The sequence below is a fragment of the Artibeus jamaicensis genome, unplaced genomic scaffold, assembly GCF_021234435.1.
Source record: "Artibeus jamaicensis isolate MK-2021 breed Jamaican fruit bat unplaced genomic scaffold, CSHL_Jam_final scaffold_1964, whole genome shotgun sequence".
Taxonomy (NCBI): domain Eukaryota; kingdom Metazoa; phylum Chordata; class Mammalia; order Chiroptera; family Phyllostomidae; genus Artibeus; species Artibeus jamaicensis.
The window spans coordinates 72,457,367-72,473,419 of NW_026522030.1; the positions used below are offsets into that span (position 1 = coordinate 72,457,367).

Sequence of the window (16,053 nt, forward strand, 5' to 3'; positions counted from 1 at the left end):
CCAGAGAAAGGTGAGGGTGTCAGTCACTGTCCCTGGTCCTCAATGAGCCACCCAGAACACTCAATTGTTCATGGCTGCAGTGGGTAGACAGAGCACAGACCAGGTGAAACTATTATAAAGTCACTGTAACTTATGGTTTCAACATACTTCCCCATCAGACATCTCCCCAGAAAAGCCAACCAGAGGCCAAACTGTCAAATTTGAGTCTTTTCTTTCTTTCTTCCCTTTATTCTCAAAGCACATAGACAGAAGTGGGAGAAGAAAAACAGGGTCTGGGCAATCCACAAACTGGATAATGGCCCCTAAAACACCACCAAATATCAAGAGTTGACTATATCCTAAACAGTGAAATGGTTGTTTTATAGAAAACCACTGTCATTGATTTTGGTATTTCAAAACAACTTTTAATGGTTAAATGAAAAAGTAGTTTTAAAATTTACTTTTCCATCACTGAATTTTGGGACCTTCTCTCAGGTCTACATAGAAATTTTTGTAGCATTTAAATAATGATTAATCTTATCAGTTCTCAATCTGATAGCTGAGAGGATCTTCAATCTTAAATAAAAAACCAACTATCTCTTCCCCCAAGGAAAGCTGTTATTTTTTCTTTTGGTTGTTTCAGAATCTAAGCTACTCATGAACAGAGTGCTAAAGTGCAGGCTGCCTTGGGTGACAGGAACACAGACCTCCAGACCACAAGAGTCAAAGGGACAGGGGTGGGCCTGAAGTACCTGCACTTTCTAACACAGCTCTAGAAACGCCTGGCTTTAGACGAAGAATCAGGAGAAAATCATGAAAGTACTGAGACTTCAAAAGAACCAAAATGAAAGCTTAGAGTGTGATTGTCTTTCAAAAGTTATATCCTATGTGTTGATCCAAAAATGAAAAGGATATGGGAGAAAAGATGAACTTTGAGTAAAAGCAACTTGATGGTGAATAAGGCTTGGTGGGCATACCTGATACCTGGCGGTCTGATTTTCAGAACTGGAATGTCAATACTGATGTAATAATCTAAATAAGAGAAACAGGAAGTAGAGGTAGAGGGATGGCACCACACTCTGGTAAAAGTATTTACAACACCCCTGAGCACAGTCTGGTGATGAAGATGGTGGTGATGGCACCACACTCTAGGACACAGGAGGGAAAGCCTGTGCTTAATACAGCCTCTCGGGGATACCCGGCCAGACAGTCTAAATCAAAAACTTCAAATTCAAAACCATTAAATTCAAAACCATTAAAATAATCATTTCTGTCTAACAAACAGAAAAGCTTAATCTACAAACTAAAGAATACAATTTGAGGTAGATCTTCCTAAGATTTGTTGTCTTATTTAGCTTGCTTCAAAGTCACCAGAAGCCTAAGGTGACCACAAATGACATGAGCTGTCCACACTCAAGGGGCACTCAACACAAAATTACTGAATTTAACTCAATAATATAGGGCAACCCAGAAATTTATTGAGTCCCAAGCGTAGAATTCTAAAAATCTATACAGTAAGCCTAAAACCCAGAAAGAACACCTTCATAAAGAATAGAAAAAAGATCTAAAGGTGAAGGCAATTTTGTCAAAAGAGATTACTTGATTACAAATAAAATTTTGTAAAATAAATAAATAAATAACCAACAGCAAAGAAAAATCCAAAACCCTATGCATTAAAAAGAAAAGGCAGATTCACTAAATTAAGCTAACTCTGAAAAGTCTTGAACTTTCTAAAATTTAGTGTGGAAATTAGAAAGCAAGCACAGCCATGCGAACACAGCAACTAATAAAAGTGCACTGAAAAGACAAGCACTGAAAAACCAGGTGACAATGTGGAGAAAATTAACATTGTAAAAACAAAGAATAAAAGGAGTTACTGAAGGGAAAATTAAAAGGAATACGATGTTAAATGCTGACTAAAAGGGCACAGGAATGATGATATAACGTTGTTCTTCAAGTGGTTTTTTAAAAAGGAGTTACAATACTAGAAGGACAAAGACTTTTTTTTTTTTTTTTTTAGAGAAAATGAATGTTGTAATTAGGAATAATAGAACAAAATAAGAAAAAGATCCTGGCCAGATGTTAGAAAATTCTTTAGACCAAGCCCTCCCAGGGTTTGGAATCCCCACCTGAAATAAAAGGTAAGTTTATCTCCTGATGTGAAAAACAAGAATAAACACCCAAAAGTAGATTTGACCGTTTCAATAACTGGGAAGGAAACTCTCTTAAGCCCTGAAGGCTCTCAAGTTCTTGTCCTTAGCATCACTATTACTAGTTTGGTATACTGAGCAGCTACCAGGTGAGGTGAGCTGTCCCTTGAGCGCCAGAGCAACGCTCCAGGACCAGGAAGGAGGTGCCAGTTACCTTGAGCTCCTGCAGCTGATCAGGTTCATAGAGTTTGGGGGACAACGCCTGAGCCAGGAAGGCATCCAACTCCTGGCGACGCAATATTCGTGCTCCAGGCCACTGCACCATATATCTGCATGGGTAGACAGACAGAGAGGGCCTGGAATTAGGACACAGTAGTCACCAGGCACATGCGTAACCTGGTGTTCAGGTTATAAGGAGACTCGCGTAACACAAGCAAAGGAGACTTATACAGATTTCTTACACAGCTTTTCTATTTTCACTGGATGATGCCAATCATCACCTGGGCTGGGCCAGTCAGCATTTTAGAGTAATTAAAAAGAGCACTCTAAACTTATATATACTGCAAATCAGCTGGTTGGTTTCCGATACAACTTCTATCTTGTGAAGTATTTAAATCCTGAAAACATGTTATATGTACCAAATATATGATTTATCTATTTTAATTCTATACAGGATACCTGGAAGGCAGAACCTAGGTTCAAATAAGAAATCCTTTGATGAAGATCGAGTATTGTGTGAATCATCTGTACCAAGGGGCTCCAGCTGGCAATATATAGGGATGAAGTGGAAAGGGACCCCAGAAGAGAATTAAAACTGCAGTCTTCAGAATGAGTTTCTACAGTCTCCGGGACCACAGATTCCTGGGGGTCACTTTGGTGTGAGCGGCTGATGGGAAATAAATTTCTAAATTGACAACTTCAGTTTGTACTATCTGCCTGAGAACCACCAGGTATCCACGTTACCTTTTTTTCCCATCAACACCCTCTCTCTTAATCATCTTGGAATGCACACAGCAGCAGTGACAACCCTGGGGCACTAAGCAGAGGCACAACCACAGACAGTGTTTGGGGTAAGAGTATGAGGGACTAAACTACTAAGAACTTAGTCATAAGTCCTGTTTAAGTCCAACAGTTCCTAATACCCGGCACCCAGCAAACTTGAAGGATGACCTAATCAAGCTGCCAGCTGATCACTAAAAATAACTTTTGGTTATAGATTCATGTCATCTCTGATGTGACATGCCTCACATAGCTTTTTCCAGTTCCATCTACTGAGGAAGTTCTTAAAATCTAAGTCAACAAAAATAAGAATCAGAATTGGCGCAAAGCCCTATCTCTATCTTTTTTAAAAAATATATTTTATTGATTATGCCATTACAGTTGTCCCATTTTCCCCCTTCATTCCCCTCCATCCTGCTCACCCCTCCCCCACCATTCCCCTTTAGTTTATGACCATGTGTCTCAAGTTCTTTAGATTCTATATTTCCCATGCTATTCTTGCCCCCCCCATTTATTTTCTATCTACTGTCTATGCTACTTATTTTCTGTACCTTCTCCCCCCTTCTCCTTCTCCCACTCCCCTGTTGCTAACCCTCCATGTGATCTTCATTTCTATGGTTCTGCTCCTGATCTAGCTGTCCTCTTAGTTTGCTTTTGTTTTAGGTGTGGTTCTTAATAACTGTGAGTTTGCTGTCCTTTCACTGTTCATCTTTTTTATCTTCTTTTCCTTATGTAAGTCCCTTTAACATTTCATATAATAAGGGCTTGGTGATGATGAACTCCTTGAATTTGATCTTATCTGAGAAGCACTTTATCTGTCCTTCCATTCTAAATGAAAACTTCGCTGGATAGAGCAATCTTGGTTGTAGGTCTTTGGATTTCATGACTTGGAATACTTCTTTCCAGCCCCTTCTTGCCTGTAAGGTCTCTTTTGAAAAATCTGCTGACAGTCTGATGGGAACGCCTTTGTAGGTGACTGTCCCCTTATCTCTTGCTGCTTCTAGGATTCTCTCCTTCATTTCAATCTTGGGTAATGTAATGATGATGTGCCTTGGTGTGTTCCTTCTTGGGTCCAACTTCTTTGGGACTCTCTGAGCTTCCTGGAAGTCTATTTCCTTTGCCAAATTGGGGAAGTTCTCCTTTATTATTTGTTCAAATAAGTGTTCCACTTGTTGCTGTTTCTCTTCCCCTTCTGGTACCCCTATAATTCAGATGTTGAAATGTTTAAAGATGTCCTGAAGGTTCCTAAGCCTCTCCTTTTTTTGAATTCTTGTTTCTTCATATTTTTCTGTTTGGTCATTTTTTTCCTCCTTCTGGTCCACTCCTTTGATTTGAGTCCCAGTCTCCTTTCCATTACTATTGGTTTCCTGTACATTTCCCTTCATTTCAATTAGTTTAGCTTTCATATGGTCGTCTAATTTGTGACTAAAATCAACCAGTTCTGTAAGCATCCTGATCACCAGTGTTTTGAACTGTGCATCTGAAAGTTTGGCTATTTCTTCATCGCTTAGATTTATCGGCTCTGGGGCTCTGAGTTCTTCTTGAGCCACGTTTTGGTCTGTTTGCGCCTGTTATGTATGAGGAGAGGAGCCTTAGTTGTTCACCAGGGCGGGGCCACCCAGGTCGCTGGTTTGTGATGCTGTATGTGGGGGGTGGGGTCAGAGAGGGACAATAGTGGTCCCCTCTGCTGCTTCCTGCAGCTGGGGCCTGCGAGGTCCGTCTCACTGCTGGCTCCTTCACCAGTTTACAGTTTATCTGCGCGCGAATGTGTGACCGTGGTCAGCCCTCAGTGGGTCGGCCCGTTGCTACGGCTGCTGGTGTGCCTGGGTCGTGCACCTGGGTCTGTCCGGTGGGTCTTTCCTGCCCCCCCGACCCTGCTCTGCTGTTGGCTCTGCCCCTCTTACCGGTTTGGCTGAAGGGTTCATTGTTGTCAGACTTCCATATAGTTTGATTTTCTGTAGTCCAGCTGCGTTTTTGTTGCTAATACTTTGTTGTTTTTAAACTTGGTTGTGCGCGAAGGTAAAGTGTTTCCACCTACACCTCCATCTTGGCGGAAGTCTATCTCTTTTTTATAATAATTAGTATTCATCCAGAGGAACATGAACTAATGGGTAAAGGAGGAGGTTCCATCCAGATAATTAAGAGAGGTATTTCAAGTAAAAATCCCAACAGTGCTCACTAGGTGCCAGCCACTGATCTGAGTATTTATACATACTGGCTCCCCACACGATCACAGAAACTCTGAGGAGGAACCATCAGTGTCCCATTTGAGAGACGGGGAGATGGAAGCACAGAGCTTATGTATTTCATGGTAAACTTATGTAGCCTTAGTAGGGAAGAAGTGAATTTCACAGTAAATGAACAATGCATGTCAACTCTCTATGGTATTTAATCCAATCAGATATATTTAAAATAACGATGTAAAAGTTTTATTTCATTGAATTGTCAGTATCTACAATTACAAAAATAACATCCTTTGTAATAGTTTGAGTGCCACAAATCTTAAATACAATGATCTTACTGAGTTTTAATCAGGGCTCGATGCAAAAACTAGCAAACATGGACAAAGTCCCCCTACTTTTGTCTGAAGAAAACTATTGTGGAAAAGACTGTGCTCAATGCACAATGTTCTTTGCCTAAGTATCCATGCCATGCATCCCTTTTATTTTTATTTTTTTTAAGCTGTGATAAAATTTACCATTTTAACCATCTTTAGGTGGACAGTGCAGTGATATTAAGTACACACAGTATTATGCAGCCAACCACATCATCCATCCCCACAACTCTTTGCATCTCAAACCTATGAAACACTAACTTCCCCGACTCCCCAATCCTTAGCAAGATATTAAAGATTATGAATCAGAATAAAAAACTGGCTTGAGGGCAGGTTGGTTTTCTGAAGAGCTTTCCTGGTTTTCCTGGCAGCAAGGACTCCCAGGCCTCAGTTTAGCTGCAGCAACAAATAATCTTTTTGGTTAGAATACCTGCTATTTCCTCCATTTGGCTTCTTACTACATTTTAACAAAGTTAGCACTTACTTCTTTCTCACTCTATGTCCTGCATCTATTTCTAGATGCAGAAAGAGTATGAAACGCACATAAAGATAAACAGGTACAAAAACACACACCTTAAATGGCATAAATAAAATGGTACCCTCGGCAGAAGCTAACACTTATTCCCTTGGTTATCTCATATGTCCACACAGTATACCAGCTGTGCACTGCCAGTGCTCTCAGCTCCTTTGACATCACTCAGTTTTCTCTAGACATTCTTTTCCATCACTTGTAGGGTCTCAAGTTTCCTACTATGGTGGTATGAGGTTATCTGCAGTTCCCCTTTTCTCACTTTCTTCTCAATGCCTTTTAGAAGTGCAGGAGCTGAGAGCTGGGACCTGGGGCAGAAGCAGGTCCCTTCATCTCTTGAATAATGCCTTTGCCACACAGAGGAGGAGCTGGACCATGGCTGTGCTCCTTGGGTGTTGGAACAGGCTCCATTGGTTCTCTTGAGTCCTGCTTGGAGCTCAAGCCCTCCATCCCCTTATTTCATTTATTGATTTAGGTTCTTCCAAGACATAACCTAGTCTGACCCCTTAGAAGAGCATGAGTTCTCTTGGGTAAGGGCCTCGCCTATTTTTCCAGGCTGCACCACAGAAAAGGCCCTCTGTTCTTTTCTGAACACCCACTTCACCCTTGTGCCGAACATCTGCTCAGACACTGGCCTCTCCTGGTCTCTGTTATAAGTATTCTAAGTATTTGCCTGCTGTCCTTGCCCCATCCTCCCAATTGTGTCCCGGCATCACGTTTGGACATATGTAATATATGAGTGCTAACAACACCAGTGAAAGCATCAAAAGGACCACCACCTCCCTGAGGAGGTATGCCTGTCCCAGACACAGAAATGGAATCTCAGCACAAAGGAACACCGGCAAACCTAGACTGAGAAGCAGCCTCTCCAAAGGTTGATAAACTGAAGCTGGGGGCTGCCACCTGTGTATCAACACTGTTTCCATCTGTTCATGTGCATCTAAGATGACTGTCTGCAAATTCCAGTGTGCAGAAAACCAGGGCTCACTCTTCAGACACATTTCTGCATCAACCCAGAAGAACAAGAGAGGCAGTTGAGACTGGAGGAGATATGGCAACTGAACACAAGAATGAGCCAAGATTTTCTGTTGCTAATAAAGGATGTTATTGGAACAAATGGTGAAATCTAAGACCTGTATGGAAGATGTATCAGTATTATTTTTGTGATTTTGATAATGATCTTGTTTTTCAAGAAAAAAATACTGAAGGAACATCATATCCACAAATTCATTCAAGGGACTGAGGACTAACACGCAGTCAGAGAGGAGGAAAAAGCAACAGCAGTAGAACATTAACAAGTGGGGAATCTGATGGAGGACAGCCATGACATCTTTGTATTAATCTCACAATTTCTTTCAGTTTGAAGTTATGAAAAAGGTAAAAGAAAGAAGTCTTTGCTGATGACAGCCAGGCCTTGGGATAACTGACCTTTCTTCCACCTTTAGTTATCAAGGCCACAGGTCTTGCTGCAGGGTCTCATCTTATCCAGGACACAGATCTTGCCCTTTGTCCACAACCCCCAGCCCTCCCAGCCTGAGTCTGAGCTCAGCAGTACCTCTCCTATTACACAGCCTCAATTTCTCCAGATGATGACCCCTGGACTACCAACCTCAGCCCACAGGATGTTGTCTGGGGGGGCTCTTGTTACTCTCTTCAACCAGGCCCCTCCTGTGCCCCTACTCTCTGCACCCCAAGACTTCAGATCTCCTACTCAGCCCACTCCAAAAGTTCTTAGTAGGCCACACCCTGACCAGACAGTGGCCACTCAAGGTGTCCTTCCTCCGCTATCCTGGGGCCCCAAATATAGAAGGTAGTACAGAATCTCTTAGTGGAAGTGGACCAACCCATTTATGATGTCTTAGCCCCAAGTCCTGGGGACTTGACCCAAGAGACAGTATCCCTCATCTCTCCCTAACCAACCCGCCCCACCCAATGCACTGCTCCTACTCCAGGATCTGAAACAGTCTGTCCAAGTGAGAAACCCCCTGGTCCCAAGCACCTACTCGACACATGACAGTCTCTTCACACCAAGCAAATTATCTGGCTTCTGCCAAAGTACAGGGGGCTGCACTGCATTCACTCCAGTTTCTCGAAGCCACCAAAGTAAACAGAGGAAGAAGTTTGTTCACACCTAAGATTATTAGTTACATTTATTAATATTTTCAAGGTCTAAAATAAGTATGAAATAAACAACCACACACACACAAACAATAATAAACATTGTCTTAAACACAGGGACCAGGACAGTCCTGAAATCAAGAGAGACTTTATGAAGGCCTTTCCTGGGGTAATGGCAGAGGAAAGTCCATGAGAACCAAGACATGTGAAAAGGAGCGTGGGCATCACAAAACAAGGGGAGTGCTGTACTCCCAACAGGAACAGCTCATCCTGCACTGATGCATGGCCACCTCTGTCCACGGGGCAGCCCCAGGAGCCCGGGTCCAGCAGGCTCTTTAGGTCAGGTATACGGTGGACAGTCAGTTGCCCCACTAAAGACCACACATATTTTTTAAATTTAAAGCAGAGAAATACAAAGTAGCCAAACTCATTATTGCTAATTAGATTTTACAGTACTCCAAGTCTTAACCTTAAATTTTCAGCTAATATAAGGTTTTTATTGATAAAAACAGGTCCATAAATGAAATTTCCATCAGAGGAATCCAGAAGATTCAAAAACCAAACATAGGCCTAGTCTTTCTCACTAGCTAATTCTCAATGGAGACAAAGATAAGAAACTGACACACTATACTCAATTTTAGTCAACTGCAATTTAATTAAGGAAAGGCTTCTAAGTAAGTTATTGACCTGAAAGTCTGAATTTAAGAAACTTCAGGAAATAAACACCTGACTAAAGCTCTGTCCTCTATCCTCAGTTAAGAAGGTGAGACCCACTAGGGATCAGGGTCCTGAGGAGGAGGTGCCAATCCGGAGGGACAGGATGACTAGGGCAGGTGAGGGCCTAGCAGGCAGCTGGGCCCCAGGCTTTTACTGTCTATCAGGGTCACAGGCCCCACACTTGGGGAGAGAGAGCTGAAGCAGGAAGGCCGGAGGTACAGAAATAGAAGTCCACAAGCCTGAGGGTATCTGTACCTGTAAACACACTAGGAAGGTCTGACGTCCAACACCCTTCCCACCGCCAGAAGGACAGGGCTGCGGGGAGAATGTGGCATCTAGGTGGGGCCAGAATACCTGCACAACTGAGGAAGTGCTCAAAGAATGGCAAAGACAACTATGGAGGGCCAGCCTGACCAGACCCCTACTGGTCCAAACACTGACAACAAAGCACCAAATTAAACAGGAACAGACTAGAAGCTATTGAAGAAGACAGAAGCTGTGAGTCCACACTGGACAGTTTACACAATTTAAAAATGCCTCCTGTGAAATACGATTAGTTATAAAGGGGACAGAGGGGCCTTGCTGGAGATGTCTTGCAGACACTCCCTTCACCAAGTGGTAAAGAGGGCAGACCCCCAGTCCAGACAGGACCACAAGGAACAGAGAGATGGTTGCGCTGCTCCACCAGCCTCTGCCCTCTGTAAACCTATGGGATTTCACAGAGAGGGGGGTCTAGAACAGACTGCGAAGTAGACTCTGAAACGAAGATAGAAGTAAAGTATGGATGTTGATTGACTTCAATGTCTATCTTGTGATTATATAGGAAAGTATCTTTGATGGAAAAATCACACTCAAGTATCTGGGTTAAAAAAAAAAAAAGCCCTTTATATTGTACTTAAAACTTTTCCTGAGTTTGAAACTGTTTAAAAAAAACAAAAACAATGGATTGAGCGCGGGCCTGCGAACCAGAGTGTCGAGGTTCGATTCCCAGTCAGGGCACATGCCTGGGTTGCAGGCCAGTTCCCAGCAGGGGACTCACAAGAGGCAACCACACACTGATGTTTCTCTCCCACTCTTTCTCCTTCCCTTCCCCTCTCTCGAAAAATAAATAAAATATTAAAAAAAAAACAAAAAAAACCAAAAACTAATAAACCTGATTCAGGTACGTATGCCAAATGAAATGAATGCCAAACAGCGTCTACACAGGCATTCCTGACCCATCAGATGAGAGTGCCTAGAACCACAGACTGCCCAGACCTGGGTCTTCAATCACTCTGTCCAAGGAGAGGCACTGGTGCCTTAGAGACAGGTTCCAGGGCAGGGAAGATACATATGAACCCAAGCACCATGTGATACCAAAAAAGCAAGAATATACTGTGGGGGACAAAGGACACAGGAACTCACTGAATGGGCTCCAAGGCCTGAGGTGGAACAATTTGAGCAACCGAACAAGCAAGGATATAGCAGACTATATAACTCTAGGAATAAATCAGATAACCACAAGTCTGCACTGATCTACACATGGTTAAACGAATGAGAGAGAAGAGACTCATTTCCCTTATAGAGCAATCCCAAATAATATATAATGTAATCCTTCCTGACAGCCTTCAAAATCTTTAATATTTAAAAAATAAACTGTTTAAAGTCATACTTACATATTCACCAAATATACCTATATTATAAACATACTATTAGCATCAATTCAAGTCCACATTGTGTTTATATGGCTTACATTTCTGTAATATAAGAGGGGGACCCTAAAAAAACCCAGAATTTATTCTAGAGGACTGGACCCCTGTAGTTTAAAGGCTACCCCATTAGGTCAGTGTTCTAGGAACCCATCTGTATCAGTGTACCAGCTGGAGTTGTTGTGAGAGGCTGCATTCAGCTTCAGTAAATTTCTTTTGAAGATTCTTTCAACACACTTGCCTATTTCATGATGGGTGATTTACAAGTGCACCTGCCCACACCTAGCTGAGCATTCAGCAGTTTTTGACCAAAAGCGGCATGACCCTTGTGCCCACATTCCCTATTCATCCAGTCTCAACCTGAGCAACTTTCTTTTGTTTCCCTGAATGGTAAAAGTCCTCACAGGGAAACATTTTGTCCATGTGGTAGAGGTGAAACAAGAAATGGTAGAAGTACTAAAAGGCTTCAAAATTGAGGAGCTGAAAACTGTTTTGAACAGTATAAAAAATGTCTCAATAAGTGTATTACATCAAATGGTGAGTACTCTGAAGGTGACTGAAATTTAAACATGTGAGAACACACAATTTTTTATAAATTCCGTTTTTTTGGGGGGAGGGCGTATGGAGAAATTTCAACAAACACAATTGACTCAGAATAACCCCTCACCCTGCCATGCCCCCTGCTTCATACACACACCTCTGAGAAGCACCTGTCCATGCTGCACCTACCGTAGGACACAGCACAGCACCGTGAGATGAGTGGGCACGCTGGCTGGGTTGAGCATGGCTGGAGTGTCTGACCTCATGCAGGCCAGGAATGCTCTCATCCTGCGGTTCTTGTCTTCTACTGCCTTCCCCAACCAGAGCCTCTTCAGATTGGGGCAGGTCCACTCCCTGAAGGCAAGTGCTTCCACCAGTTCTGGGGTTTGTGGAGATTTCCCTTTATAAGCTGCCCACTCCTTAATGATCACTGGTGAAACTATAGGAAGGAAAACAGAGAACCATTTATAGTCCATCTTAGCTCCTTTAAGCCGAACAAAAACAAACTTCTCGAGTAATTTACAGTGTGAAGATGTCACCTCTCATGTAACAATGTATCCTCTAATTAGCAAGCTACTGGTCACCAGACCATACATCCAAGATATTTGTTCTCTTACTCTCTGCACTTAAAGTGCTCATTTATATTTTGTCAGGCCAGCAATAAATTTCTCAATGAAATCGTGACCTGATTTCCCAACATAACTAATATGTATACTGTATTTTGCCATGTATAATGCACACTAACATTTTTGGCCCAGAATTTCAGGAAAAAAGATCTTTTAGTTTTGTAATTCAATTATTTATTTATATTTTAGAAACAAAAACTATTACCATATTTCAGAGTATTATTTTTCATATGGATATTGTTATTGCTTTCTAGAGTTACACTTTTAACGTATAAGCATAAGTAAAAGAATTAAAAAAACACCTGGCTGGTGGAGCTCAGTGGATTGAGCACAGGCCTGTGAACCAAAAGGTTACTGGTTTGAGTCCCAGTCAGAGCACATGCTTGGGTTGTGGGTCAGGTCCCCAGTAGGGGACATGCGAGAGGCAACCACACACTGATGTTTCTTTCCCTTTCTCCTTCCCTTTCCCCTCTCTAAAAATAAATAAATAAAATCTTTTTAAAAATATTTAAAAAAAGAATTAAAAACATTTATATAGATATGGAATCAGTACTACCCATGTATAATGAGGATCCTCATTTTTCCCTCAAAAATTTAGGCAAAAAGTGCACATTATACATAGCAAAATACAGTAAATCAAAGATGTTAGACAAATTTGTTTTAATATAAAAATCCATTAATAGTTTCAGTAAAAACAATTGGTATAATTCACAGAAGTATGTGATTATCACAGAAATCCATGGAAAATCCAATGCACATAGCTAATCTTTTTCTACATAAATACTTCTATTCGTTAGACCTGAAAAAGAATTTGTATATGGTAGCTACTTTACTTAAGGAGCCCTTACTTTAACAAATGTAACAAAATGTTAAATTCTATTTTAAGGATTAGGAAAGGCAAACTACCACATAGTGAGATCCCAAAAGCCCAGTAAGGCTGCAAAGCAGAAGCAACAGTCCATGTTAGGAAATCCTAGGTGACGCCAGCATATAGTAATTCTATTAATCAAAGTTGATGTAACATAAAACAATGACCTTTATCCACAGTTGTTTTACCACTGTTAGTACCATTAACTCTTAAAACACAAATCTGCACATTCTTCCACATAATTTCCAAATAAATTTAAGGAAAACTATTACCTATGACAGGGGAATGCAATGAAGACAAGATATACTATAGTGAAGTGTTACAATTTCATACCAACTTAACTGACTTAACAATCCAATGGTAAAACCTGGGTGTCCGTTTCACAAGGAACAATAAATATCAGAACTAAAGCAGAACCCAGTGAGCTGCCAGTGGCCGACAGAAAAGCCAGGAGGGCACTGATTCAATCTAGTGAGATCTTCCACACCTAAATTCTTTCCAAGGAACGGTACCCCACTGGGACTTATTTTCCCTAAAATAATGCTTGTGGCAGTTGAGAAACTGAAGAACCCAAATCCTGACCAAGTTAAATGATTAAGTGGGTCATCTCTAGCTCCATTCCATGTCTAAACAGAGTAAAGGTTAAACAATCTCTTCAAAGGTTAGGAAGATCACTAGGAGTCAGGTATTTGGCTACCCAAACTGTGTAAGCAACAGGAAAGCAAACTAAGCACATTTGATCCCCAGTAGCCAGGTAAGGCACGTGCTGCAGAGAGGTGCTGGAGCAACCCTCCTGTGTTGACCTACCACCCAGAAGCTACCTGAAGAGGGGTGCAAGTCAAGGTAATTATAGAAAATCTTCCTCTTACAAAAGAATCACTGTTACCTCATCGGGAAAATCCCTTTTATTCACATTTTAATGTGTGTTTAAATGTTAAAAGAAAACTTAAAACACTTAAAATGCTTATTTCAAAGTCTATTAAGTCAAAACAGAGGTATACATAAGAAAGTACATGCATCTTTATACTCATCGATATTATTAGGTGCCAGGCACAAACCCATTAAGCCCTCACCATCCAGCAGACCCTGTCCTCGGACTCACAATCTAGCCAACCCCCCCCCCCCGCCCCGGCCCGGCCCCATTCCTGAGGAACTCTCACATGCAGAGTGTGACTCTACAAAATGAGCCATTAGGTTACTCCACAAGGTTCATTATCATGCCAAAAAAAAAAAAAAAAAAACCCGCAAAAATGCGTGATTCTTTTTTTCTGAGTAATGCTTTCATTTTGGTGGCAAAGATTTATTTAAAGAAACTGAATGGATTTTATGTTTAGTTGTAGGACCACTTAATCTAGGTTCTCTTCACAGCTCCCACAAAACATACACATGCACACAAAGCATGAGTTTCCTGAATCTTAAAAAACTCAGATTATAATGTCAGGAGTCTTCTTTGAGTTTTCTCAAGAGGCATTCTTATTAAATCAACCTTGCCTGTCTTTACTAAATTTTTTTAGCAATCATTTTATTTTTTATGTCTTGTTTTTATTCTAGAAATAAGTTTTTGGTGGATGATTTTCATTCTCAAGTTCAGAATGCTTGGAACTCTTCATACTTTATTTTCCAAGGTCCTACCTACATCAAAGGCAAGTGGAGATCAGAGATACCTCTCATAAGTGGCTGTTCCACTCGAACCTTTCCTGAAGCTGCCCGAGAACAGCTGTCTGTGCTAGCTCAAGCTTTGAGGGCCCAAAGTGTGCCCAAATTGTTCTGGCATGAAGCTGTGTACTCCGATCCTACATGGCTACAGATGAGCCTCTGTACACACTAGCACCCAGGACAGCCAGCTGATGCTTATGAAAGAACTGCAAAATCCTAGCAGGGACATGCAGTCAGTGTCCACTAGGAGCATAGAACAGGGCAAGAGAGACTGCAGCTGTGAAGGTATTGATGTATTAATTTCCTCTCAATCGTACACGCATTTTTGTTGCCCAGATGCACTATTCATGATAAGAATGGCTCAAATCAGCCCTGGCTGGTGTAGCTCAGTGGATTGAGCCTGGGCTGTGAACCAAAGGGTTGCTGGTTCGACTCCGAGTCAGGGCACATGTCTGGGTTGCAGGCCAGTTCCCCAGTGGGGGCCAGTTCCCCAGTGGGGGCAACCACACACTGATGTTTCTTTCCCTCTCTAAAACAAACAAACAAACAAACAAACAAATAAGAAAAGAAAGGCTGGCTCAAATCAAATTTAGGAAATAAGAGGGGGGACCCCCTCAAAAAAACCCCAGAATTATCTTATAAAGGGCGGGCCCCTTGTAGTACAGGTTCCCCCTGCTAGGTAAGTGTTCTAGGAACCCATCTGTATCAGTGTACCAGCTGGTGGGTAATGAGAGGCTATGTTTGGCTTAAGTTAATTTTTTTTTAAAGCTCTTTCAATGTGTTTGCCCACTTCATGATGGGCGATTTATGAGTGCACCTGACTGGACCACACTGAGTGGGACAGGCAAAACAAAACAAGGCAGAAGCATTAAAAGGCATCAAAATCAAGGATTTGAAAAACTGTTTTGAGCAGTGGAAAAAAAGTCTTAACAGGCATATTGCATCAAATGGAGAGTATTTGAAGGTGGCTGAAGTTTAAATATGTAAGAACAAATACATAATTTTTTATAAATAAATTCCGGGGTTTTCTTTTTTTTGGTTCCCCCTTGTACATGTCTTTATCAGACAAAATAAACGTGTAGTAACACAAAGTTCTGTTTCAAAAGCAAGGCTATTTCTGGCTTGCTCTATTTTTATCATGTGTGTATCTGTTTGTAAACAACTAAACTTGTAGAGATCTTTTGTGTGTGTCTCTACTTAATAGCTGTGGAACCTTTGGCCAATTACCTAACGGATAATTACTGATTATCTACTATGTACCTGATAGCTGAAATTGGGGTGAGGCAGGTGAGGTACCTAGGGCTGAGACACACCTCCCATGTGCCCCTGTGAGAATGAGGGTTTCCTTAAATTCTGAGGCCTGGGCCCCTTGCCAGCCTTCCCATCACACCGCCCTCAGTCATGGAACCAGGTAGTAATAAAAGGGCCGAAGACTCACTCTGCAACACAACCCTGATGAAGGTGTATACAAAGGTGCGTTAACCTTACACACCCTTGTTATATGGTTACAATGGATTCATTACACTAGATTAACTAATTGAAGGTTAGTGTTTTATACATTAATGAATTCCAAGGGAAACCCCATTTTGGGGTTGATATGTGGTACCCTCTGCTTTACAAGCTCCCCAA

General features: G+C 41.6%; 1 protein-coding gene across 2 annotated transcripts in view; it reads right to left on the minus strand.

Annotated features, from left to right (window-relative positions):
* The window catches only part of FAM120A (family with sequence similarity 120A), a 141,332-nt gene that overhangs the window by 20,438 nt on the left and 104,841 nt on the right, over positions 1-16,053 (minus strand). For both annotated transcript variants that reach the window (XM_037128695.2, XM_037128694.2), the window contains exons 11-12: positions 11,464-11,713; positions 2,344-2,458 (exon numbers count right to left, since the gene is read on the minus strand). In XM_037128695.2, coding sequence (XP_036984590.1) covers positions 2,344-2,458; positions 11,464-11,713 — 365 coding nt within the window. The remainder of the gene's footprint in view (positions 1-2,343; positions 2,459-11,463; positions 11,714-16,053) is intronic.